The sequence below is a fragment of the Rhodnius prolixus genome, unplaced genomic scaffold, assembly GCF_049639745.1.
Source record: "Rhodnius prolixus isolate KJV_2025 unplaced genomic scaffold, Rpr scaffold_4, whole genome shotgun sequence".
Classification (NCBI taxonomy): domain Eukaryota; kingdom Metazoa; phylum Arthropoda; class Insecta; order Hemiptera; family Reduviidae; genus Rhodnius; species Rhodnius prolixus.
Genome location: NW_027411614.1, coordinates 41119367 through 41146172, shown reverse-complemented (window position 1 = coordinate 41146172; position 26806 = coordinate 41119367). Strand labels below are relative to the sequence as shown.

The following is a 26806-nucleotide window of genomic DNA, read 5'->3' as shown; positions in this document are numbered from 1 at the left end:
TCTCAACTTCATTTTACGATTCTTACAGTAATATTTGTAATCGTCAAATGCTTCTAGCAGCACAGAATTCTTATAAGAATCAATGATTCATTCTTCAGACTAAGTGACGGTAGAAAATGAACAGAATGTGTCATGCAAAACTGGCTGGCAAGCTCGCTGACTTCTTTGGCCACCGCAAGAACTTTTTTAGCGCAGCCCCCCACCCTCAAACCGCTAAAAGCCACAAATTTTGTTGGGTAAAAGTGGCACTTCCGTCCAACTAATTTTTTATGAATGGAAAACTTACATATTTAATGCTGATTAATATACAGATAATGAGGTTAGAGCATTACATCTAAATGATTAACTCCTTCAATGGTTAAAGGTCTAAATATACGCAATATAGAGGTATAAACTTGAATGAAAAGCCAAAAGAGCTGTTTTACTGGCAAATTCTCAAAAAAAACAGGAAAATCGCTTCCATTAAAATGGAAATTCTTTTTGATCGAATTTGACCAAAAGTTGACTCTGGCATCTCTAAATTATTTCCCACAAAAAAGTAATTGCCTATTTTTTCAGGCGGGTCTTTACGTCCAACTACAAATTAGGCGTCGTGAACGGAGGCGACTAGCAAACATACTTTACTGTAAATTCCCTCATATTAACACATTAAATAAAATCCAAGGCCTGAGACCGGGAATCGAACCCATTACCTCAATACATATTAGCTTTACAGGTCTCGCCTCTTACAGTGGCTCGGCTACCGTGGCGCCTTTATTTTCCCACAATTTCCTGTTTTTTGTTTAGATATATCAGCGGTCCCACCCACAATAACTCTCTCTAACCTAAAAAAATAAAAGAAAATGTTTTTAGTGCCTGTTCTAGGAGCGTGTGGGTAAGCGGAATATCTAGGAAACGCAAACTTGTACTCCATTTACATTCAATAGAGGTTAGCGCAATGTGATACTGGCCAAAAATCTGTTAAGGAGAAAAGTGCAACTTTATTTGTTGGGGATTTTTAAGTTTTTCTTTAAATAGGTAAAACACTGTTCCTCCTCCACAGTTAGAGGGGAGGCCCGCAAAGCTGATGCTGATTGCGGTACTAGTCTATTAATTGCTATCATTACAAATTTTAAGGAACTGCCAAATTTGATAACTGGAATATGTAGGAAAAATTAGTTTTAAAAATTAAATTATTAAAAAAAATAAAAATAAAAAACATGGTTGGATAAAAAAAGTGCCCCACCACTAACAGATAATCTGCTGCGATCGCAAAACACAATGAGAGAGAAAGAATTTGCCAATCCTTTCACTAGGACAATTATTAAGGCAGTCACCAAGTCAAGGGAGGAGTAGGAGGAGGAGGTTGTCAGAGGAGAAAAAGTAACAACAGTAATGACAACAAGAATACAGAATGTGCGTGAGAATGAGATGGAGATGGAGAGAGAGAGTGAGTGACGGGCGCCACGTTTGCCAAAATTCAGTTTATCCGTAACCATGACGACCAACATAAGATGACGCAATTTGACCTACTTCTCACTGGCTCAGTCAGTCAGTCAGTGTTGTTTAGGTTCACAGTGTTGTTTGGGATATTTACAAGCGGAATACAATAGGGGAACCCCCAGCAGTCAAGTCAGTTGCTAGCCGTTCGTCTCACCATTGTCGTGGATAGGGTGGGTGGTGGTAGAGCTGTTACGTAGTTTTAGAGCGGCTCAAAAATTAAAAATAAATCTCTCCTCTACGAAGAAAGATAATGATTTTTACTAAGCTGGAACTTTTATAAATAACTTAAATAAAATTCTCCATTCAACGTCAAAAAAAAAAAAAAATAACAATGGAACTGTGCACATACGTAGTTCCAACTCAACATCAACCACCGCCACCTGTATCGCGAACTCTCACTCCCAGCTGTACGGGCACTGCCTAATTAATTTTCACTTTCATTATCGAATTATCGCGCCGGCCATCAAACTGTTTACATTATAAATATTAATTTCAATTTACTCAATTAATTTGAAGAGATAATTAATTTATTACGTAATTAAATAAAAAATCTCTAAATTCTAGAGACTAGACACACATACAAACGCATCATTCATCACTTCTCTTGCGGTAGTATTTCTCAATGAATAAATAATTTTTATTTTACCAGGAATTTTTACCACAAACGTACATGTTACACCGAAATAGGGACCACGTAGCCTGAAGACAGTTCTCCTGAAAGCAGGTTTAAATTTGAAAGCCCTTTTTTATGATTTAAGTAAAAAAACAATGGTACATCATTAAAAAGCAGCATATTTGCTGTCAGACAGTTCAGCAAGAACACGATTTAATTCAGAAACATATTTAATTTAGAAAAAAGATGCTAAAACGTTATTAATTAGCTCAAATCCTTGGCTCTTGAGACCCCAAGGATGGCACAAGGAGTTGACTCAGACGAGAATAGAATCTCCAAGGGTGCTCTCAACTTTCCTGATTTTGGCAAGAAGTCATCTCATCTGCAGAAAGTTAACAAGTTAACCGGACGACAAGTAAGATATCACTGATGGATTTTTGATTAACTAACAGTTTCCTATTCTTCCTGGAGAGACTAAGTAGTCATCAAGTGTTAGAAGGGAATGTAACCCAACCTAAAAATCCTTCCAGAACATCTATGGAGAACATTAGGTGGAAGAGATGTTACTTAGTGTATTCGTAATGTCTGTACCCCTGACTCTTCTTAGGACCTCCCAAGATACGAGGTTGAGTTGTTTCCATAGCCCTAATGAGTTCATCTAGCTCCAATAAGTGCACATTATAGCCTATAGCAGCGGTTCCCAAACTGGGGTACGCGTACCCCAGAGATACGCGAAAGATTGTTTAGAGGTACGCAAAAAAAAAGTAATTATGGCGGAAGATATAAAAATTGCGAAAAAATGATGCTTTTGTTTTGACTAATATTAGACATGGCCCACATATAATTTACTTCTCCTTTATTAACGCTTTGCTGTTTCAATTTACCGCCCCTGCAATAGTTATTGGTTTGAAATGTTTACCTATTCATAGATGATTTTTTTATTAGGAACATATCGTATGTATATGCTCTTTACAAGACACATTATACTCAGATTGTATTGCTTTTAATTTAAAGTTACAATAGGTAAAATCAAGAATACGATTATTTATTTTATATATATACATATGTTAGGGGTACACACTAAGGAAAGAATCAGGTAAAGGGGTACACTAATGAAAAAAGATTGGGAACCGCTGGCCTATAGAGTACACGCCAGTACAATTATCAGATTTTTCGTCTAAGCAACAAATACTTGTTAGTCAGTGACCTCTCCATCCGTTCATTGCTTCCCATCTGGGAGCTGAAATAGGCGTCTAATCTTGACTATTCCACAGGTTAAAGATTTTTCTAATTAGAGAGAAACAGAGAACTATATCTATCAATGAAAACTAATAAATAATGAATAATCTAAATTACAACATAATAGCAAGTTGTTACGAAATTCAAATACCAATAACGCACCTAGTAACAATATTGTTATTGTAAAAAATAAAATAAAAATAAATAAGTAGATAAATATTTCATATATTTTCTAGAACTGGGAATACACAACAGTTAAGAGCAGTAGCAGTATGGTATGCAGGGAATCCATGATGATGATTATGGAAGGAACTATGTCCAGCTGTAAGGCAAAATAACCTTGATCACAACTGCTAAATGGAAGGTATCTTTATTTATTGTGCAGTGGTATTAGTTTTATTATGTTGTAACAGTTTCCCTTAATAACACTAAACCTCTTTGATAACTGCTGCTATTATTATTACCTGAATATAACTTGATATTCAAACTTTGCGTTAATTAGAACTCTTAAACTTGAATATTCCATCGTTTTATTTAAAATAAAGCGGGTCAAATACGATTCGAAAGGAATTTTCTGCATTCGATGATTATATTTCTAATTTACAACTTTTGTTAATACACGACAAGGTTCACTACCGTAAGCCCTCTCCTCACCTTATTGTACGATAAAGTTCTCTCTTTCATAAAAATAAAACTAATTCTCCACTTCCTGTTATGAAGCGGTACTCTAGAGGGAATCGTTAACACACATTTCCCCAAGAATTTTCACGAAAAATATCGTAATTATAACAGGAAAACTTAAACTTTAAAATGATTGGTCTAGAAATATGTAAAAATTGGATCATAATTTCGTAAAAGTCGCAAAAATAAATTTTTTCCCACATCAAACAAACACCTTGCGGTAAAAACATTTTATTTAAATTCAAAGAGATTTCACAAATCTAGCGGATTTAAAATAATTTAGGAAATCCATTACGATCGCATAAATAAGAGAAGAAAATCCATTAAATACCAAATTACTACTTAAAGCCTAGAGGTAAACTAACGGATGCTGTGCCTCATACATTTCACTTTAATCATTAGAATCTTGCATCATTAAAAAAAAAAAATCTCCAACTAATACTTTTTTGTTTCAATAAATCATCATATAGTAAATGAAGTCAAGGTACCATATTATCACTGAAAAATCCCAGTGAGAGTCCAATAATATATAAATATATATTTTATAACCCAAATTAAATTCTAGAACTCGTAACAAACTATAAGTACGGGGAAATTGGAAACTTAAAACAACCTTCAGACAAAGTGACACACTTCCGTTTCACACACAGTTCAGTCGCCTTTCTCCTGATATGATTTTAACATGAACCTCCCTCTCAATATATTTAATATTTTCAAAATAATAAACATAAAATAGAAATTAATAATAATGATTGGTTTTTATTTGGATTAACCAATCAAAAGTTATCTAATTTTCTATTCGTTTTTTATTTAATCCAACGTCCGTACGTTGATCATTGCCCCATTTGGCGCCGAGAGCAGCCCAATATATGTTGGCCTATTTTTCCAACAATCAGCAGTATTAACTCAAAGCATTCACCCTCAATGCATTGAATTTGCAATTGCTTTAGCAGCTTACTTCAAGAAAATATTTGCAAAGTATTCCGAACCTTGGAGTGTACGGGGTGTTCATTTTAAGACGGCTCAAATGCATTTCATGCTTAAACGTTTAATCTGAGCAAAAAATGGTAGAGGAAAAATTTGTTGCCCGTCACCTCTAGTTTCAGAATATGTGACTTGATTTTAGATTCCTGCCCGCATACGCGGCTGACGCGCGACCAAAAGAGAGGGTTCGCAGTTGACCCCTATTTTCATATACGCCGTTTTAAAGAGTATAAAAAGTTATGAAAGAAACCGGAAACCACAATTCGATATCTTCAAAATTAAGGGTGCTAGGCCATTTCAAAATCTGGTACTTAATTATCATATTTCAATTTTTTAACTTGTTATCAAAGAGAAAGAAGAGCACGCGATAGATCATTTTTATGTATTTTTTCATCCCCTTTCTACTAAAAATATTGCCAAGGCAATAAAGCTAGTATTTTTCTTAATATCGGGAAATAAGTCGTTTTCCGAGTGATTATTCTAAGAAAAATCAAATGTTAAGAGCTTTAGATGTTCTCAAGCATACACAAAATGGCTAAAAATTAATTTCATATCTGCTACAATACAAGAAGGTTAAATAATTTTTTGGTAATTTTGAGAGAGTTGCGTTTAATTACCAAAATAATTGGAAACCTACTGCCACATATTTAAGTGATCAATTTCTTTCATTTAAAGGATCAAAATTATTCCTTAATTTATCAAATAATGCACTTTACGCAACTTGTGCAGCATGTACTGTGACTTCAAAGGTGCCTCCTCAGATACAGAGAGCAGCTGATAACCTCCTGGCTAAACTGGCTTGCGAGCCAGTTCTGAAACTAGAGGTGACGGGCAACAAATTTTTCCTCTACCATTTTTTTGCTCAGATTAACCGTTTAAGTATGAAATGCATTTGATCCGTCTTAAAATGAACACCCTATATAACAAAGAAAGTATATTTTACAAAAAATAATAATTTCCTTGAAATATGGGCAAGAGAAATGAAAATATGAAAAAAAAAAAATTGAATAATAATAATATCCTATTATTTACCTGGTCTTTTCTCACACCCCAGGTTGGGAACCCCTTTTCTAGAGTAATTAATCTCATAAAAGTGATAGAACTTAATAAGTAGTACATTCGAAGTTTATTAAACAGAAGTTTATAGTAGGCATTTTCTAAAATAATCTCTGAGAAGTGAGACAAGATTGTTGATAATGACTAAAATCTGATTAGTGGAGAACTTAATAATAACAAAACTGCGTTCCGATTGATAGACAAAAACCAAACATCTGTAACGATAATAAATAAATTGGTTGATTGGTGAGCAAATAACGTAACAAGAAGCAATATAAAAAAAAAACAAGGTCAAATATTGGTCGATGAAGTAGTGGGTGCGTGCGATGTACAGTTTCCATGGAAATATCGGTGACATCATATAACCACCTGGACCAGTGATGAAGGCGACCATCATCAGACTAATCTCCGTGCACAATGTAGAGGAGGGATAAGAAAGTAACTGCTAACTTTCATCATTCTCATTACTCACAATAATAACCAGAAATGTGGAAACCGAAAACAAACAAAAAAATGCAACGGTAACAAGTTATAAAGATTGGAGGACATAGTTCTATAAGAAATCTGACATTGACCATGTGGGTAAATGTGTGTCTTGGTTACACAATCTACTATGTTCAGAGAAAGTTCCATCTGAACTGTTCTATAATACATAACTGAACCATCTCCTGGTTAAACTTCTTATAACCGTGTAGCTCTGGAGTTTGTTTAAACGTAAACTGTGCCTGCAGTGCTGACAACATTCAATCAAGAATAATAATAAAAACGAAAAGCACCAAGAAAACAAATAGGAGCTCATCAAACTCACCTAAAAATAATTATCGCAACTGGTTTTTTTTTTGCCCCAACTGACGTAATAAATGATCAATGAACAATTTTGATCTTACCTTTGAGGGAACTCTCGAGTAAAAACGGAAACGCGCGGATCCTAAAGTTGGCAACCTCAAGAAAACGTTAAATGAGGTACCACACAGAGGAATAAGGGACGCATCAACTTCTAAATCTTCTATTTCACAATTTTCGCCCTCATGGTACTGGAATAGATGAAAAATAGATGATAACCTCTTCATCCGTTTTTTCATTTCTGATACACACTTTCAAAATTCCATTCTAAATATATGTATGTAGAAGTATGGGCTGATTAGTTGATTTCCTAAAACTGCACACCAAACGTTTGTTGAATAAACCATCTGAAACGTCGAATAACTCTAGCCTGCCTAGATCTTGACTTCGCCACCATAAGTGCTGCTACAAGCAAAGCGTGGGAGTCCCAGAGTTTTGGCTTGCCTATCCGTTGATTGTGCCCAGTTTGAACAGATTCTTTAAAAAAAATAACGTAATTTTGACAGTAAACTATTAAGGCCAATTATTGGCCAAACTATTAAGGCCTCTATTTGTACCTGTATTTATTCTTAGGGGACAATTGTCCCAGAATAATAAATTTCTTTTCTATTTCTATATTTTAGCAGCAACGAAGAGCAACTCAGATATTTGATTTTTTAAATATTTATGTCTGTATTTTTTGTTGTCCTTAAGGGACTAAACGTCCCAGGACATTAATAAACGTATTTCTATTTCTATTTCTAAACTGAAATTTGTTTTTTATATTTTAAATTACCATAACTTTTGAAAAACCTAACCGATTTCAACTTTTGTTTTTGTTTGTTTTTAGGAGCTCAAATACTACAAAAATATGCAAAAAAAAATATAACGTTCCATTTGAAAAACAAAAGTTGGATGTTGTATCTCGAGATACAGGGGTTTAAAAAAATGGGTCAATCACTGAAAATAAACTAGACTAAAAATGATTAAATACGTGTTTTTTATTTTTTCGAAATTTCCCGCCGTTAAAAAAAAAAGTAGTCACCCTGTATATGTATATTTACTTATATTTATATATATTTACTTATTTATTTTAAAAATAGGTTTATTTTGTTGGTGACATATTAACTAAAATTCTTTGCATAATGTAAGAAAAAGTTATTATAAAAAATGTATCTAAAGAGATGAAGAGGAAATCGAAATTAGAACAATGGAACACTATAGTGGCGTGTGATTGGGTAAACAAAAGAATTTTAAATCAGTCCTACTCCTTAAATATGTGTTATTCCTGTAAATAACGCTATTTAAATTTAATATTATATTTGAAGTTTAAAAAATAAAAATCCGAGATTGCAGAATGGGGAGAAAAAAGAAGACGAAGAAATAATGAAAACGACACACCTCAGTGTAATGTGTATTAGTTAGTAGTTAGTAGGAGGAGGAGGAGCGGAGTGTACAGCGGACAAAGTGCATCTGTAATATATATATATATATATATATATATATATATAATAGTTTTGTATAGAGGAAATGCAGTTGCCAAGGTCATAACAACTTCACAACTATCCGCATGGAGGTGCTAGCAGACGGACTAGCACTACCTCCACCACCAACCACTCACTACTCCTTCTACAGTACACTGGCACACATACACTGACACACCGACTACATGTACACATTCAGCGTGCACAATGCATACACTACTACTACTCCCTGCTAACATACAAACATACATACCACCAATAACAAAAAGCTTCAAACAACAATAAATGCACTTACACTGCAACCAGTACCAATATTATCAGCTTACTTGGGTTTTTTGTATTTTTAGTAATTAAGCATTCATTTCTAACTTTAGTTCTTCTATCGTTCGCTACTATCTCTCTGATCATTAAAAGATACATGAAAAATTGGTTTCTCAAGTACTTATACCAGAATAAGCGAATTCTCATTAAACTTATAATAATAATAAAAATATAATATATAGCGTGAAACTATACATTTAATTAATAGTAATAATTAATTTAGGCACACTTTATGATGAAGAATAATGTAGTATACATAGAATAGCACTTCAGATAAACCCCAATTCTCACGCGAAAAATGTATCCACGAGCAAAAATGGTAATTTAAGAAAATTGCCATTTTTTTCGAGATTAGCTTTTAAATGATTAAATTATATTCTAGTTTACACTGTGCTTTCAAAGTAGAACAACTTTTATTTGCAAAAAGTTGTCTGGATAATTTGATTAGAAATACTATTAAATGTTTTACTCAAAAATTCATTTTTTATTTTGAATTATTTTCTTATTAAAACTGTCCGGTAGGACAGTTGTATAAGGGTTGATTGTCAAAAACTGCACGAAAAAGCGTAACGTTGAAAAACACCCAACTTTGACAATTTTTTTCTCGTTTTCTATAAAAGATAAAATTCCCAAATTTTCTTTAAAATAACGGGCAAATCCTCCTTTATAACTGTAATTTTTTTTGCAACAACCCAGATCTGATAGATTTTGACAAAAAAAGTTGCTGAAAATGAGCAAAAACGGCATTTTCAAAAATTGGTCTTCTTCTTGTTGTTACCTTTTTTGTAAACTGCGTAGCGCCTAAACGCGAGAACCGATTTTCATGAATGAGGTGTCAATCGATTCGGAATATGTAGAAGCTAAGATTTCTTATAAAATTTATATTTCTATTATTGAAACTTTAGCCTTTGGAGTAGTTTCATGGTAAGATTTCCTAGTAAACTGTCATTCGATAAAGCGTAATGCAATTTAAGTGGTTTACAACACTGTTTCTATCTCAGAAAATCTTTTATTTAGCTGCTTCTGAATAAAGAAAATTTAATAGGATTGCATTACTTCCTCTTTTTGTAAAGGTCTAAGTCAAAATAATAAACAAATGAAGAGAATGCAACAAAGTAACCAAAAAATCAATTCTGTCAATAAAATTCTGTTTCTTGCATTAACGACAAGTTTGTGAAAGCATAAACAAATATTATTTAGATGGCACTGAGTGGATATGCAGTCCTACAGAGAGATAATATAAAAAAGCACATCAGGGATTTGTTATAAAGTAATAACACATTAAATTAACAACTGTCTCAATACAATAAAGTACTGCACACTCAAATGAACCACTTTTAGCTACAATGGTACTGGAGGGGAATAATTAAAAAGTAATCATATCGCAATAAAATGATTGCTTGTGATTGGCTAGCCGAAAAAAAAGTTATAATAATAATAAAAGGCTAATAATGATTATTTAGAACATAAAGTTTATGTGCATGGTTAATGTCGTGATAAAATAATTAATGCAAAAAAAATAAAATTAATACATTGCGAGAAGGGTTGGTTATTTCTTCAGTCGAGCAATCGAACTTGTATTGCATCATATTCTCCATTATCGTCCGTTAAACTCGATCCTACGTAAAACTTGCCATCGCAAAAAGAAACTGGGTACAACAGTATATACAACTACCTTCATTTGTAGAGAAAATTTCCAACTATAAAGCCAAAGTATAAATAAATAAGCTGTTCTTTGCAACATTCCCTTTTTGGTAAGGTGTGAATGTATTGGGTCCTTCCGGTGACTGGCAGTAATCTTCCCCCCCCCCCACCCTACAACACTGCACCCAATATTGGGATAACTGAGAAGTATAAGAATCTAGAAGATTCCAGACCTTGCTCCAAATCTTTTTTGGATAGCGACCGCTCAGTTCTTATAGGAGGTACAATATATTGAAGTTTACTCCATCTCTCTACAGAATTTGTAGGTGCTACTATCTTAAGACGGTTTCTTCAGGTGTCTTTCGAGTAGACAATGTCCCGTGAGGAAACACTGCATGTGTAGCCTCCTTTTTTTTGGGTTTTCTATCAGATCTTTTAAGGCTATATTCAACCGGACAGTTCTTCATCCTAATCATTAGAACTTAGCTCTGTTAGTCTTCGCCTCCTTCTTCTTGACCTCTTCCTGGATAAACTCTGTATTTCACTGATAAAACTATGGCTGTCAAATTTCTTTCACAGGTTTTATTTCCTTCAGACTAACATGGAATCCGCACACTAAACTGAAAAGACTTGAACTCAACCGACGAAACAAATTACTGTTGCGACTAATTGGCAGACAATCTAAGCTACCACTGGAACATAAAAGACTAATATACAATAGTGTACTCAAACCGATCTGGACTTACGGACTCGAACTGTGGGGTTCAGCCAAACTTTCTAATTCACAAAAGATCTAGTCCTTCCAATCTAAAATACTCCGTCAGATTACGAATTCTCCATTTTATGTCTCTAACTCCACACTCCATAATGACCTCAAAATCTCGTACGTAACTGACGAATCTAAATCTAAATAAGAAAATTCTTTGAATCTCTTCCTTTCTGCACAAATCCTCTTATACAAAACGTTGCCTCCACGACGATTGAAACGCTTTTGCCTCGTGACCAGCTTCAGTAGTGTAAGAAACTCCAGCGAGAGTGTTGCCGGTGGGCAGCTTATCTCCTCAAGCTAATCCTGTCATGAAGTGTTCTTTTATCGTATTCACTTATTACATTTTATTCTTTGTAGATTGTGAATAGCAAATAAATTTAAAAAAAAAAGAAGGTTTTATTTCCTTCAACTAAACCTAGATGGCAGATTAGATTTAGTTACCTTTGCCACAGTTTGAAACGACTCACCATAACGACTTCTACACATTCAAAATCCAGCGCCTTTTTTGAACTCTGTATGATATCTAAAGTACTATTAAACTGATGTTCAAGTGGATTCCAATATTTCGAAGGTATACATATACTCTTTGAGAAACAATCAATAAACATTTTCCAAGAAAGTTGTTAGTCAGAAGGTTACGCAGGGTTATGACACTCAATATTTAATTAAAAATCTGTAGAGCGGAAGTGTACTGGTGCAGTTTTTTAAGCGTTTTTTTTTGCCCACATTGTTTCAACAAAAATTTTTCATGACGTAAATTGAGATAAGAGTACATTGAGAGGCCATGAGTGTAACAAAACGGCAAAAAGTACTTTGGATCAGAACAATTTTTTTCCCAGCGTAAATTCGTGCTGTATCAAATATCGTTCTCAGCAACCTTCACCATAGTACACTGAAACATGGACAGGAGACAAGAACAAACCAACAAAAACTAATTCTCGCATGTTCCAATCCAAATGATTAGCATAATTTAATTTAAATAGCGATTTATAAAGAAGTTGTTTTGAGCATTAATGCTGTTTGTTGAATCTGTGGTTCCATTTTACAGAAATGTTCACAAAAAGAAATTTTACGCACCACTGATGGCGGGCGGGAAACGCTAGCAGCAAATATCTTAAAATGTTGCAACACAGTCGACCATTCATCTAAGTACTGTGTATTATTCCATTAAAAGAAACTGATGTGAACACTCAGAGGACAGTCCCTTACTAACTACACTAATAATTGTAAGAGATTATATTGGGCGCTAATGGCCATAGACGTCGATGGGCCGGCAAAAAAAAAAAAAAGAGATTATATTCCACAGAACCTGTAAACTCAACATCCCTATCCTTGGATACCTCCTAAAATTTAAAGTTCACAGAAAAAAAAAGTGTAAGACTTTTTCACAGCTGCATAAACGCAAAGAGGTCTTCTCCTTTTTGATATACTAAGTTCTTAAGACAAGCGATGGACACGTAGAAGAATGAATCTCTTAGAGGGAATTAATTCTGCGATGTGTTCAAATATTTAAGTGAAATAGCCAGTTAGAGGAAGGCCATCGGGAAAACTTCACCAAAAATAGACCTTATATGAATTTTACTGGCAGAATGTTTCGTAATAAAAGTTGAAGATCTGCAAAGCAATTAAAGTAAACCAACTAAAAAAGAAAAGCGTTGAAAGGAGTCTCGAGGAAAATCCCAAAAACATTGGAAATCGACTAAGTAAAGTGACACTTACAGTTCATCAATTGTTTTGCAAAAAAAAAACTTATTGTAAGCTACTTAATCGATATATCAAATTTGAATTTGCTTCTGTTTTTTTTCTTTTAAGTTTCGCTACCCCCTCACCCCTCTCTTAAAATTAAAATTACTTTTTCGCATTCAGGTGAACTCAAAAAGGACTTACGCGCTGAAAACAGAAAACTGATTATATCTGCCCGAATTCAAAAGAAAATAAGAATAAGGCATAACACCGATGTCTTCGCAGACTCCTCTGCATTATACAAATTTCCCCGTTTGCATTTTTTTTGTCTTGCAAAAATATTGGAAAACATTTTACTTGGTTAATTTTTATAACTACAAAAACTAACTTTTACAAATAATACTTCAATTTAGGTCAAACTCCGAATGAATCAAGTTAATCAAGCAAATCAATACTGTTTATTTCTCCGAAAGGGAAACGGACATCCAAAGAGAAGCTGCTTCTGTCGACCATTTGTATTTGCCAAGATCTCATTCATTATAATCACAATTAATTAATTAAGAACTATAGATAAAAAAAACAAAAAAATTTTTTCTGGGGCAAAAAGACATATATATTTATGAAGCGTAACATAAGGTCGTGCATTAAACATATACGATAGAATTTACAATGTAAATCTTCCTAGATGCTGTCTTTAACCTAATATACTGAATTGTATATAAATATATTATAGAAACTATTAAACATGCCTGAAACATGTAAATAAAAAAAGACTTGCGTGAAAACGAGAGTGGCTAGCACGTACATGTGTGCAAGCTGGGTAGAAGGCCAGGAGGCCATATTTACTTTCTGACGGAGAGAGAAACTAAAATTCTGATATTGAATTGACGAGTTTCTATTTTAATGTTAAAAATAAAAATTATAAATCTGCATGTTACAGAAGTAATTATCTAGCAAATTAAAAAAAAATATCGATTGAGTAAATATCAATTAAATCTCGAAGAAGTAAAATATCCAATCAGAAAAGTGGTATTTTTGGTTGTAGGATTCTGACTGCAAAGTTTTTAGAATGCATTCGACTGAAAACTTAGAAAATTAACAATACTCTCAAGAAAAGTGAAAGACTACGGAAATAACATGGTTTACAATTTGACACCAGAATAACCTGAAGACATACAAGTAACTCACAATTAAGACAGGCCTACTTAACTCTTAGGCAGCACCATCCTCCCTTAAACCGATGGATTCCTCTGAAACCACAAACCACAATGCTACAGACTAGATTCTCAATAAATTATGCTTCTCCGTGTGCAAAAAAGCTAAGCTGCACTGATTGAGTAAGCATCAACTAATACAAAACAAGGTACATCACTTTGAATGTACACACCTTCATTTATACGGATAGAACAAATCCATGGGGAGCTGAAGTGCCAACAATAAAGGGCTTCTCAGACAAAGCACTCAGATTTCTAAAGCTCTAAGCCGCCACTGACTATAATAGAAAACAAATCGACGTCGACTTAATCCCGAACTACCACGGGATGCTCACCAAAATTTAATTCTTACTTAATAAAAGTTATTTTTGTGAATTTGGAAGGCAGAGAAATAAGCTGCACATCGAATAAAGATGTTATTCGATTTTTCTGTATATTTAGAATTTACTGATACCATCTGAATGCCTTCAATCGTCGATACAACTGATTGGTATTGGCTAAAGATCAATGGTGCAATAAAAATACTAAAATAATAATTAATACCAAAATATTAGTATCATTATCATTCGATGGCATCAAAGAAATTTTAAATTTGAGCTTTAGTGGTTCTCCATTTTTGAGATATTTTGGTCTTACACGCCATCATCAGAACACAGGGAACCTCATAAACTGTATTTAAGTGAAAAATTGAACCTGATCGATAAATTTAAGAGAAAGTAGAATTGTGTATATAAATATATATTGTACATAAATATCAACAAAAACAAAAAGGAAAATAAATAAATAAAATTTGCAGTATATTGTATAGAAGCAAGATTACAAGAGAATATGGAGCCGAACACAGTCGACAATAAACGAATGTGGTGTGTAAAGTGAAAGTGAGACCAAGCGACTAGCAAGCAGCGGCGTTATTACATAAACTCGTGAAAAATTGTTTAGGAATCAGGGCGTAAAGGTGGGTTTAGTAACCTAGTGGCTCCAACCGGGCCGCAAGGGTCTTTTATAAGGAAAATAATAATAAAAATATGGGGGGGTGCACCAGTGTTCCATATCTAATAAAATTGTACCTGTCACAACATGCACATGTATATTACGTCACACTAAACAGAGAGACGAATTCTAAATGCTATCACTGTTTGATATTCAACTGTTGCTCATATATTCGTTGTACAAAGATTCAATATTTAGAAAAATTATTGGCTGTAAAATTTATCTAAATAATGATGGAAATATCAAAGATCTCAGAAAATGGCACACCTTAAATTAGCAAAAATATCATTGGAACCAAATTTGAGAAATTATAATGGAATAAGACTTTAGGCCCAATGACAAAAGGTTTTTTGATACAATATTTATCAGAATTACTCCCCAAGACAAATTAGTGATTTATACTTCGCATTTTGTTGAATAAATAGCCCTTATCAAATTCAATAAAGATATGGTTTACATTAAAAATCCTACAAGGTCGTGGCACATTGATTTGAGTTTTGTAAACTTGATATTGTACCGTTCAATCAATGCCAAAGAAAATAAAGTTTTCTTTTTTCAAATTGTACAGTTGTTATTATAACTTATTGAAGAATAGAATTAATTCCAATAAGAAATACTATCTGTATAAACAAGTCTGTGTAAAAGAAAATAATATTTAAATTCCCAGCAGACACAGTTAAATATCAAGCGATCATCATTTGAAAGTGATCTATCCTCTTAGGACAAATTGATCAGATTCTTAGTTCCTTCTATGAGGACATCCCAGTCAGACACTCCCAGAAAACTAACTGATACCGAAAAACTTCCACAGCAGGAAACATTGATCAGGACTTCAAAAATTGCAATGCTCTTAAAAGTGCCTACTTCATAGGCGATTTCATTCTATTTAACGTATATTCTTCAATCTAAGAAATAAATCAGAGAACCACTACAGTTCATTCCTTACTTTTCCAATGATTCAATTATTAATATAATTCACATTTTCTTGCACAATTGGAAGGTGACAAAAAAAGCAGCCACCGGTCTAAGAGAAGCCTGTCTTCCGAATAAACAAAATCCTGTAATGGTGAATCGGAAAAACTGATAGGGAAAGTGATTTGCCGTTTCCTAACTCACCCATCACACTTCTGGAACTTAGCATTAACCGTCCTTCCTAGTTTATGAAAATGATGGTCCATTCAAGATTGCGCAGTCAGTCTGAATTTAAAAGTTAAGTAACGCCTATTTTTTTTTAGGCGGGCTTCATGTCTAACTACCAAAAAAAGTATTGTGGACAGAGGTGACTAGCAAACGTAAAGCACTATAAATTTCTCATATTAAACATTAAATAAAAACCAAGGCCTAGACCGGGAATCGACTCCAGCTTTGCAGGTCTTGCTTCAAACCGTTCGGCTACAGTGGCGCTTCCATCACAATAAACATCTAAATGATTCTAAAACTGAACTATGTAAAAATAACAGATTTTTTTAGGTTCTGGAAGGTTAGTCAGGAGAAGATCAAAATTATTTTTTCCTCTTGAAATACATTCATGTTCATAGCTCTGAAGATGACTTAAAAAAAATAATTGAAATGTTTGCAAAGTGAAAAAGATTTTATATTCTTTTCTGGTATACCAACCAAAACCAAAAAAAAAATAATCTGTTGAAGTGGCCGCGAACAAAGCAACCTTTTCATATCTTGGAGTGCTATCAATTTAGAAAAATATTTGCTTTTCAAATCAAAATACCCAAAAAATTCGAGTTCCGCCTCTGTTGAGAAGTCCTCTACCAATGTTTTAAGAAATAAGGAATAAATTTAGCTCTTTTTTCAGAGATCTTGACAAGAAATTCACTCTCCCCAGACATGAACTTGGTAATTTTCAACTAGATATATTTAGTAATCCACCACAGGCAACTAAGTCTATAATTTTGGAAATGACTTCTCATTATTATAAAATAATAATGTATAAGAAAAATAACTGAAGTCAAAAATAATATTCTAGGCTAACTAGTAAATTCAGTTTTGAAACATAATGACATATTCTGTAAAATACAAAGTTTAATGCAATCTTTGACTGTTCGCTATAATTGAGTCTTTTTACAAAAAGTAGATCCAAAACAACCAACTATAGAAAACTTAACAATTAAAATAATGATGGAAGATTTAAGTTGCTAAATATAATTAGGTAGATAAAGGGCAAGTTGTTTTGAGTAGCAGAGATCGCGTAGGAAAACCAACCACTTGTACCACTTGTATTACATATATATTTAACAATAAACTTGTTGATAAACTTATAAATCTTTATCATTATCGTGATGATGAGAAGTGTGCGAAGCTCATTTATTTTTGATATACTCGTATTTAATTATTTTTTTCATTGAATGTTAAAATAAATTACCCAGATAAAGATACAGCGTAATACCACAAGGTAAACGCAATACATACACAATCCAAATAATATAATAAAACCATTTTGGAAAAACTAGTAAGATCAGAAATTAAAAATTTCAGGTAATTTAAGTAGACGAAAAGCGTTTGAAATGAAATACTTTTTACGTTTTTTTTTATACGTACCTATGATCAAGATCAACATAGATTTTACTGATCACTGATCATCACATAGATTAGTTCATCACTCAAAAAGTGATAACCATACTTCTGATTGAAAACCCTTTCTAACGGAAAGATGTTTTTATTATAGTGCTTATAATTACTGAAGTTATTACAAAAAAAAAGAGGAAAAAAAAGCGTCTTGAAGAGCTAGAAGAGTGTAACAATTATTCATCAAAACTTTTTAAAACATGGAATGGTTTAATTTATTTACACAAAAAAATACCTAATTTATTAATAAAAAAGATATCTAATTTATTAGGATTCTCCTCCATTTCGTTTGTCTTTAAGGGAAATGGCAATTAATCATCACAAAGAATTTTACATCGATCAACCGACTAAAAACAAAATTTCTCTAAGTTTTAATTGACAAGCAACTTGGTTTTTCAACTTAACCATCTTATATATTTAAAGTTAGTAATATTTAAAAATATTATACAGACCTTTACATCAACTGCGATTGGATGAGTCAGAAGTAATATACGTTCGATCTAAAGTAGCACAATTTCCTTTAATAATTAAACTTTATATTTTGAGTATTAAGCCGGTTTTTAGTACACAAATTTATTTTAGATTTTTCTTAAATCATTCACTATTTTTCTTTCAAATAGTGTCTTAAGAAAAGGATTAGCTACCTCTTTCTATTCATAACAGAATCAATTGAATAGTCGCTTTATAGAAAAAAATTATGAGGCACGATATCATTACAAATTTTACTACCAAACCAACTAGTTTTGAACAAAATCACGAATTACCAAAAAGTAATATTAGTATTAAATTAAAATTACAAAATTTAATGAAACTGGATGAAAAGCAATGGATTAACTAGACAATTTCAAATTAAAGCCAATGCCATAGGATTAACAGGCAGTGCTGCCAAAACACGTTCACAGAAAAACTATAACAATGATTAATCCCGCCTGCGTATAAAATAAACCAATTAAAATTTTCTTTATTATATTTTTCACAATCCTCCTTTTATCCTTTTTTTAAAATTACTTTCATATAACTTTCTTTTCAAAGTCAAAATTAAGAAAACTTGGCAGAAACCTGATAATTAATTACTTCAACGTTCAAGTTCCAAATAATTCTGATAAATGCAGCAGAATATTGACAGAAATGTTTGTCCCAACCAAAGCTTAATTTATGTTAAAATTGAACATACTGAAATTGTCACTATCAAAAGCATCTTAACATAATGTAAAATTATTACCAAATACTGTGTTTTTAACTGATTGGTTTTTCACATATACATAGTACTAAGTGTTGGATCTTTATCTTCATTTTTATTTTATTATACTTATATTATAAGTTTTATTCAACCCTTCAATGAAATTCAGATAAAAACTCAAGTTTTATATACGATTTATTTTTAAACTAAACATTAATTTAGATAGAAACGAATATTATTTCCCTTTTCCTCTCTCTAAATCGTGAGTAAGCTCTCTTTTTGCTTCAAAGTTAATGGTTATATGCAAAATGGAAATCACGTGTTAATAACTAGTGAAGTATTAAACGCACGATACTGAAATTTAGAAATGAGTCAAAAAACGCAAGAGTTACTCATTTGTAAAAATTAGTCAACTACTTGTTATAACTATTTCCCTATTTTTATAATCCCTACTCCCTTTATAGGACAGAAATTAAATATACGATAGTAATTAATGGTAATAACAAGGCCTGTAAACCATTTACACATTTTAACTCTTATCAGGTAATCACGAGATATTGATAACCAAATGAACTATACTGATAAATAATCAATGTCAACTGTTTTTTTTTTTTTTTTGATAAAATTGGACGCAAAGAACTAGGAACCATTTTATGTCTTGGCTTTGAAAAGAAGATAAATCCAATTATTAAAGTAATTGAGAAATTTTGTCAGCAAAGTTTCAGTTAAGTCAGTCCTCTTGTAGGAATAAATATATAATTACATTTTCCCGCGATTTTCGTTTTTAGATATTTTATACAGTTTTTGAGATTATTTTCTGAAAACTATTTTTAGTCTTCAGGGGACCTCAAACGAAATGTCCCGTGATAATTCAATATTTCGTGTTTAACCATGACTACAATACTTTCTTCACCTTTAAAATAAAGTAAGGAAGAAATAAAGCTACTAAATTGTGTTTGCAGTGTGATGCAAACTTTTTAAAATTCTTAATTAAAAAAAGTTTTTTAGAAAATGAGCTTGGATTCACATCTAAAGTAAGGAAAAATCAACGTTTTAATGGGCAGTTAAACTTGTGAACGGATACTTCAACAATTTTTGAATAATTTCCTACCTTTCGCAATTCCTCCTAAAGAGGCCTTTCTTCTCCAACATTCTTCAACAATCACCAATATATACATCTTTAATGCAAGGTCGATATGTCTACATTATGTCATGTAATTGCCAATTATAGTCAGAGGGAGCCAATGTAGTTGTTTAACGGTTATTGTTGATATGAGAAAATTAAGGAAACACCTAGTTTCAATTTTAAACATTTGACGAGAATACCGTTCACTTCACAAGTACAAAAAACACCAAACATTTAAGAGAATTCTTAATTTGACAAATTTGCAAATTTAACTGGTTGAGAGAGAAACTAACACGATCTATGCAGGCAGCTAAACTAATAAAAGGCAAGCTGTGATAACAAGAGATGTTTAAGAGAAAGAACAGAATGGAAATAAAATTGATATTTCGAATGAGCAAGTCTTAAAATGACCCAAATCTTAATGAATAATGCTAAAGAAAGTAAACAAGTTCTGTTGATACGTTTTTGAGAATCAAAATAAATCCTACATTTTCAATAAAAAAAAGTACGTTAATAAAATAAATACATCTAAATGAAATGAATTTAAACTATATTTATTAACGTGTATATATATATATAAAAAGGAAAAAAACACTTACTAAGCCCTGAAGAACTTTTATAAATTACTGTTAAAACTGTAAATATTGTTCAAGATCTTGTGCATCTCCTTCAAGTATCACATCTTCCAAATTCCGGGCCTCACTTGGTTCAGGAATTTCTATAAAAAATCAAATCTTGAATGAAACATTCTAACGACTTTCTTTAATATAATTTTCAACGTTGTAACAAATATTTTTTTCAAAATTTGAATTTGAGATAAATGTTGAGTACTCACCAATATTATGTAAAAGAATGCTGTTAGTTAATATGATATTTTAAAGATATATGTGGCTGAAAAAGTAAAAACATAAGAGGTATAAGCGGATTTTGATATATTATTTTTATATTTATATTTATTCTTAGGGGACAATTGTCCCAGAATAATAAATTTCTTTTCTATTTCTATCATCAAGCTAATGTTTTTTTTTGGTAATAATTTGTCTTTAATTGTAAATTTGGCACTGATATACTAAAATTTGTGAATAAAGCCAGATGTCAACAAGTTCTTTAAACTATTATTATAATTAACATTATTATTATTAAAAATTGTTTTTGAAAATTGTAAAATTGGATTATTGGTCCGTTTTTTGTTTAAAATCAAAAAAATAAAATAAAAATGTTCTATTTTAATCTGTACTAACAGTGTACATAGGCGCGAAGCTCGAAACCTTAATTTTTATATATTAATTTTAAGGCGCCACGGTAGCCGAGCAAATAGAGGCGAGACCTGCAAAGCTAATATGCATTTCTCGCATTAACTTTGTATCAAACAATACACAATACCAAGAGAAAATGAGAGCAAAATACATGAAATCTTGACTATTTTTCAACTCTAAGAAAGAAACTTCTGCTAGCTTAGTTAATAATTCTAATATTTATATGTAAGAGCTTATAACAGGTTTGCACATAAGAATGGATCGAGTTATAATCACATTTCTCTAAGATTTATTTCAAAATAGGAAATAATTTTTTTCTCAAATAAAATAACGAAAATATAGTCCTATTTACCTGCTTGAGGAAGCTCTCCAGTTCTCTTGTAGGCTTCCATTTCCTCTCGAAATTTTGCTTGATAAACATCCTGTTTTGTTTGCTTGACGGCCATTTCAGCTTCTTCTATCTCTTGAACTTTTTCACTGTGCTCTTCCGCCAATAATTCTGAAAATTTAAAGTATGAATATTGGTAAGGAACTAATGAAGAATTCCTGATCAATGCAGATCCTTATCAACAAAGTTCCTGATTACAAAATCACAAAATTGAATTAATAATTTTGAGAAGTTTAACAAATTTTGACCATCAACAAAACCATAGGGTACTGGAGGAAGTTATTTTAAAAGTACTGTTTTACATAAATATATAAAAACCCTGACAAAATTATTTTATTTTCTCAATATTATATGTTGTATTTTCTGGCAAGATGAAAAGTTCTTGGCCTGGTAGACCTTTTTAGAGCAAATATGCATTTATTTTTTACAACACAAGTATGAGTTGTAACAACAACCAAACTTCTACATCTAACATATTCAACCATTTATTTTTACTTCACATGTTAAAATTTTATTACGCAATTTGCGATTAGAAAAAATCGAGTAATCGCACCAGACTTATCCAAGCAGTCTCCTTTTAGTTCTATTTACATTTTTCAATGAATAGATTCCATTACAAAAATGCGATTTGAAAGGAGTTCTTAATAGAATAAATAGATAGATAAACAAATAGCTTCAGCCAACTTAAAAGTAAATACAAAATTTAACAAAACAAAAAAAAAAACTAAGAATATACCTCTATATGCATCCAAATTCATCAATTTGTCTACTCGATAATTGCTCAACTTTATCTTCTCTTGAGCCTCACTCTTATAATACTCCTTTATTTCTATTAAATTCTCCAACTTCATTAATGCTTCTTCGATATCAGAACACATGGATCTTACATTACCTTCACAATGAAAAACAAAGCCATTATACTAAAAAAACAAATACTTTTGAAAAATAGAACATGTGTGTGGGTTTGATTAACGCCTTTAAAAGAAAAATACATACACCAATATTATCACAAAAATAATTCACCATGTGTGCTAACCTAATATGTTCACAACAGTTTCCACTTCTGTTTTCATCTTTTCTAAGTTACTGAACTCTCTTTGAAATGTTTCCCAGTTCCTCTTTTCATTCAAAAAAACGTGATAAATTCTTCCAATTTCTAAATCCACATCCTATAATGATTGAAGTTACTAATTAACAAAACCTTCAGTAAATATAATTTCCTAAAGGAAATTCAAAAAGGTTGCATTGCGTCACCTCTAATAAACATAAACTTAAAAGCGAAAAAAGACATACCCTAGCCTTCTGAGCATTGGCCTCACCAAATGAATGCAGTTCTTCCCAGGCATCTTGGAATTTCGAAAGAATTGCACATCCCGCTTCAAAATTAAGAGGTTCTTTTGGCTTCAATGGCTCACCAAGTGTAAGTCCTCGGAAACTAGTAATAGAGATTAAGTTCAACTACCCAAAAACGCAAAAGAAAATAATATCAATACAGTACAAGAATTTTTAAAGCAAAGATTCAACCTGGAGGATATTCCATCCTGAACATACTGAAATTTTTCAACGAAACTTTCCAACATCCTGCCAGAAGTTAAGAAAAACATAACCTTCCATTAATCAAAACTATACTACTTTCCAGTCGATTAAAAGCGAAAACATATCGATAACTAATTTTACGATACAAATAAATGAAATAGTAACAAGCTGAAAAGTAAGAATTTATTACAAAAAAAAAAGTTTTTTATTTGCTCTAATTTGCTTCATTTGCCCAAAGAGACACCCAAAATTGAAGATTTATTCCTGACTCACTTTCGATTCTAATCCTTAGAAAGAATAATTCTATAAATTTAGCGAAATATTACAAATATATGAAACTTTTCCCAAAACTGTAAAGGATAGCATACTTGAAAAGCATAGAAATACGAGAAAATAGATTCTCGTAGAATATAAATTAGAGAAAATTCAATTTTTGTAATACGTAAAGGCAATTTATTAATATAAATGCTTTTTTCTGAACTAGGATTTTTCTGATTGGCCAAAACTGGCAACTTAACATGGTACTTACAGGTTGTCTGCATTTTTTTGTACTTAACAGTTAATATTGAGCCCTACACTAGATTGTGCACTATGAATAGATCTCTCTTAGGAAGTCAAAGGTAAAAACTACTGGAAAAAGTCGAAATCTTTTCCTTATTTAATAGGAAGGCTGCTGTTTTTGTACTTGATAGTTCATATTAAGGCCAACACTAAATTGCACATCATGAACCGATCTATTTGGGCAACTAAGAAGTAAAAACTACTGGAAAAAGTCGGAATTTCTTCCTAATTTCACAGGAAGGCTGTTGTTTTTGCACTTCATAGCTAAGATTAAGGCCTACCTTAGATTGGGCATAATGGATCGATCTATTTGCGCAACTAAGAAGTAAAAACTACAGGAAAAAGCCGGAATTTCTTCCTTACTTCATAGAAAGGATGCTGTTTTTGCACTTCATAGTTAATTTTATGGTCTACCCTAGATTGTGCATCATGGGTCGATCTATTTTTATTGAATTCTGAGGTAAAATCAACTGTCTACATCAAGAGTCGATCTATTTGGACAAATAAGAAGTAAAAACTAAGGGAAAAAACCGGAATTTCTTCCTAATTTCACTGGAAGGCTGTTGTTTTCGTACTTCATAGTTAAGATTAAGGCCTACCTTAGATTGTGTATAATAAGTCGAGCTATTTGGACAACTAAAAGTAAAAACTACTGGAAAAAGACGGAATTTGTTCCTAATTACACAGGAAGGCTGCTGTTTTTGTACTTGATATTTAATATTTGATACTTACTGATAGGCGATTTTAATGGGAGGCTTGCTAATTTACAGACTATTTAACTGTAGATACTAACTGTTTATATGTAAAAAGGCAATCTAAAGTTGAAACTCTTAATTCTTATGGTAAGGAATTACTTTCATTTTTTGCGGATTTTAATTTAATCGTATTAAATGGACGGACTAAAGGGGATTATTATGGAGAATATAGTTTTATTTGCCCAAGGGTCTACAGTAATAGATTTTTGTGCTGTATCCGCCGACATTTAACCTCATTTGTCCGACTTTGAAGTCTGCCAACAACACTTCTCAGACAATTTACCTATAGTGATAAGGTTGTCATTAAGTATTAATATTAAAAAAAAGATGCCTTTATTGCCAAAATTGAAATGGTGTAATAAACATACAGATAAATTTAAGAAAGAAATAGAAACGGCCTTACAGTGTTACGAGTCTAAAGATTGTCATGTGTTAGAATTAGAGAATCTCACAGAAATGATTGTTAATTTTGCTTATAAAAATAAGTTAGTGTATCCACAGAAAAATAATTACAGACAAAGATGGTACGACGCGCAGTGTTCTTAAGACCAACACTAAATTGTACATCGTGAACCGTTCTATTTGGGGTACTAAGAAGTAAAAACTACTAGAATAAGCCGGAATTTCTTCCTTATTTCATAGAAACGATGCTGTTATTGCATTTGATATTTGATATTGAGGCCAACACTAAATAGTACATCTTGGGTCGATCTATTTTGTAAAGTCAGAAGTATGAACTACTGGAAAAAGTGGAAATCTTCTCCTTATTTCAAAGAAAGGCTGCTGTTTTTGTACGTGATAGTTCATATTAAGGCCAACCCATGATTGTGCTTAATGTTTCGATCTATTTGGACTACTAACAAGTAAAAACTACTGGAAAAAGTCGGAATTTCTTCCTAATTTCACAGAAAGGCTGCTGTTTTTGTACTTGATAGTTAATATTATGTCCTACCCTAGATTGGGCATAATGGATCGATCTATTTGCGCAACTAAGAAGTAAAAACTACAGGAAAAAGCCGGAATTTCTTCCTTACTTCATAGAAAGGATGCTGTTTTTGCACTTCATAGTTAATTTTATGGTCTACCCTAGATTGTGCATCATGGGTCGATCTATTTTTATTGAATTCTGAGGTAAAATCAACTGTCTACATCAAGAGTCGATCTATTTGGACAAATAAGAAGTAAAAATTAAGGGAAAAAACCGGAATTTCTTCCTAATTTCACTGGAAGGCTGTTGTTTTCGTACTTCATAGTTAAGATTAAGGCCTACCTTAGATTGTGTATAATAAGTCGAGCTATTTGGACAACTAAAAGTAAAAACTACTGGAAAAAGACGGAATTTGTTCCTAATTACACAGGAAGGCTGCTGTTTTTGTACTTGATATTTGATATTTGATACTTACTGATAGGCGATTTTAATGGGAGGCTTGCTAATTTACAGACTATTTAACTGTAGATACTAACTGTTTATATGTAAAAAGGCAATCTAAAGTTGAAACTCTTAATTCTTATGGTAAGGAATTACTTTCATTTTTTGCGGATTTTAATTTAATCGTATTAAATGGACGGACTAAAGGGGATTATTATGGAGAATATAGTTTTATTTGCCCAAGGGTCTACAGTAATAGATTTTTGTGCTGTATCCGCCGACATTTAACCTCATTTGTCCGACTTTGAAGTCTGCCAACAACACTTCTCAGACAATTTACCTATAGTGATAAGGTTGTCATTAAGTATTAATATTAAAAAAAAGATGCCTTTATTGCCAAAATTGAAATGGTGTAATAAACATACAGATAAATTTAAGAAAGAAATAGAAACGGCCTTACAGTGTTACGAGTCTAAAGATTGTCATGTGTTAGAATTAGAGAATCTCACAGAAATGATTGTTAATTTTGCTTATAAAAATAAGTTAGTGTATCCACAGAAAAATAATTACAGACAAAGATGGTACGACGCGCAGTGTTCTTAAGACCAACACTAAATTGTACATCGTGAACCGTTCTATTTGGGGTACTAAGAAGTAAAAACTACTAGAATAAGCCGGAATTTCTTCCTTATTTCATAGAAACGATGCTGTTATTGCACTTCATAGTTAATATTATGGCCTACCCTAGATTGTGCGTCATGGGTCGATCTATTTTGAAAAGTCAGAAGTAAAAACTACTGGAAAAAGTGGAAATTTTGCCCTTATTTCACAGAAAGGCTGCAGTTCTTTTACATCACACTTAATATTAACGCCTTCCCTAGATTGTACTTTATAGACCGATCTATTTTGAAAAGTCAGAAGTAATAACAACTGGAAAAAGTGGAATCTTCTCCTAATTTCACAGGAAGGCTGGAGATTTTGTACTTCATAGTTATTATTATTGCCAACACTAGATTGTACACTATAGACCGATCTATTTTGAAAAGTCAGAAGTAAAAACTACTGGAAAAAGT

The 26806-nt window shown here is 32.2% G+C and overlaps 1 protein-coding gene across 1 annotated transcript in view; it reads right to left on the bottom strand.

Moving 5' to 3' along the window:
* Dysb (dystrobrevin binding protein dysbindin) overlaps positions 1-23188 on the bottom strand; it is a 75072-nt gene extending 51884 nt beyond the window's left edge. Inside the window, exons 1-6 of the mRNA XM_074132212.1 lie at positions 23037-23188; positions 22806-22947; positions 22549-22681; positions 22249-22404; positions 21477-21623; positions 20468-20586 (exon numbers count right to left, since the gene is read on the bottom strand). Coding sequence (XP_073988313.1) covers positions 20498-20586; positions 21477-21623; positions 22249-22404; positions 22549-22681; positions 22806-22947; positions 23037-23116 — 747 coding nt within the window. The 5' untranslated portion in view covers positions 23117-23188 and the 3' untranslated portion in view covers positions 20468-20497. The remainder of the gene's footprint in view (positions 1-20467; positions 20587-21476; positions 21624-22248; positions 22405-22548; positions 22682-22805; positions 22948-23036) is intronic.
* Positions 23189-26806: the final 3618 nt, after the last annotated feature.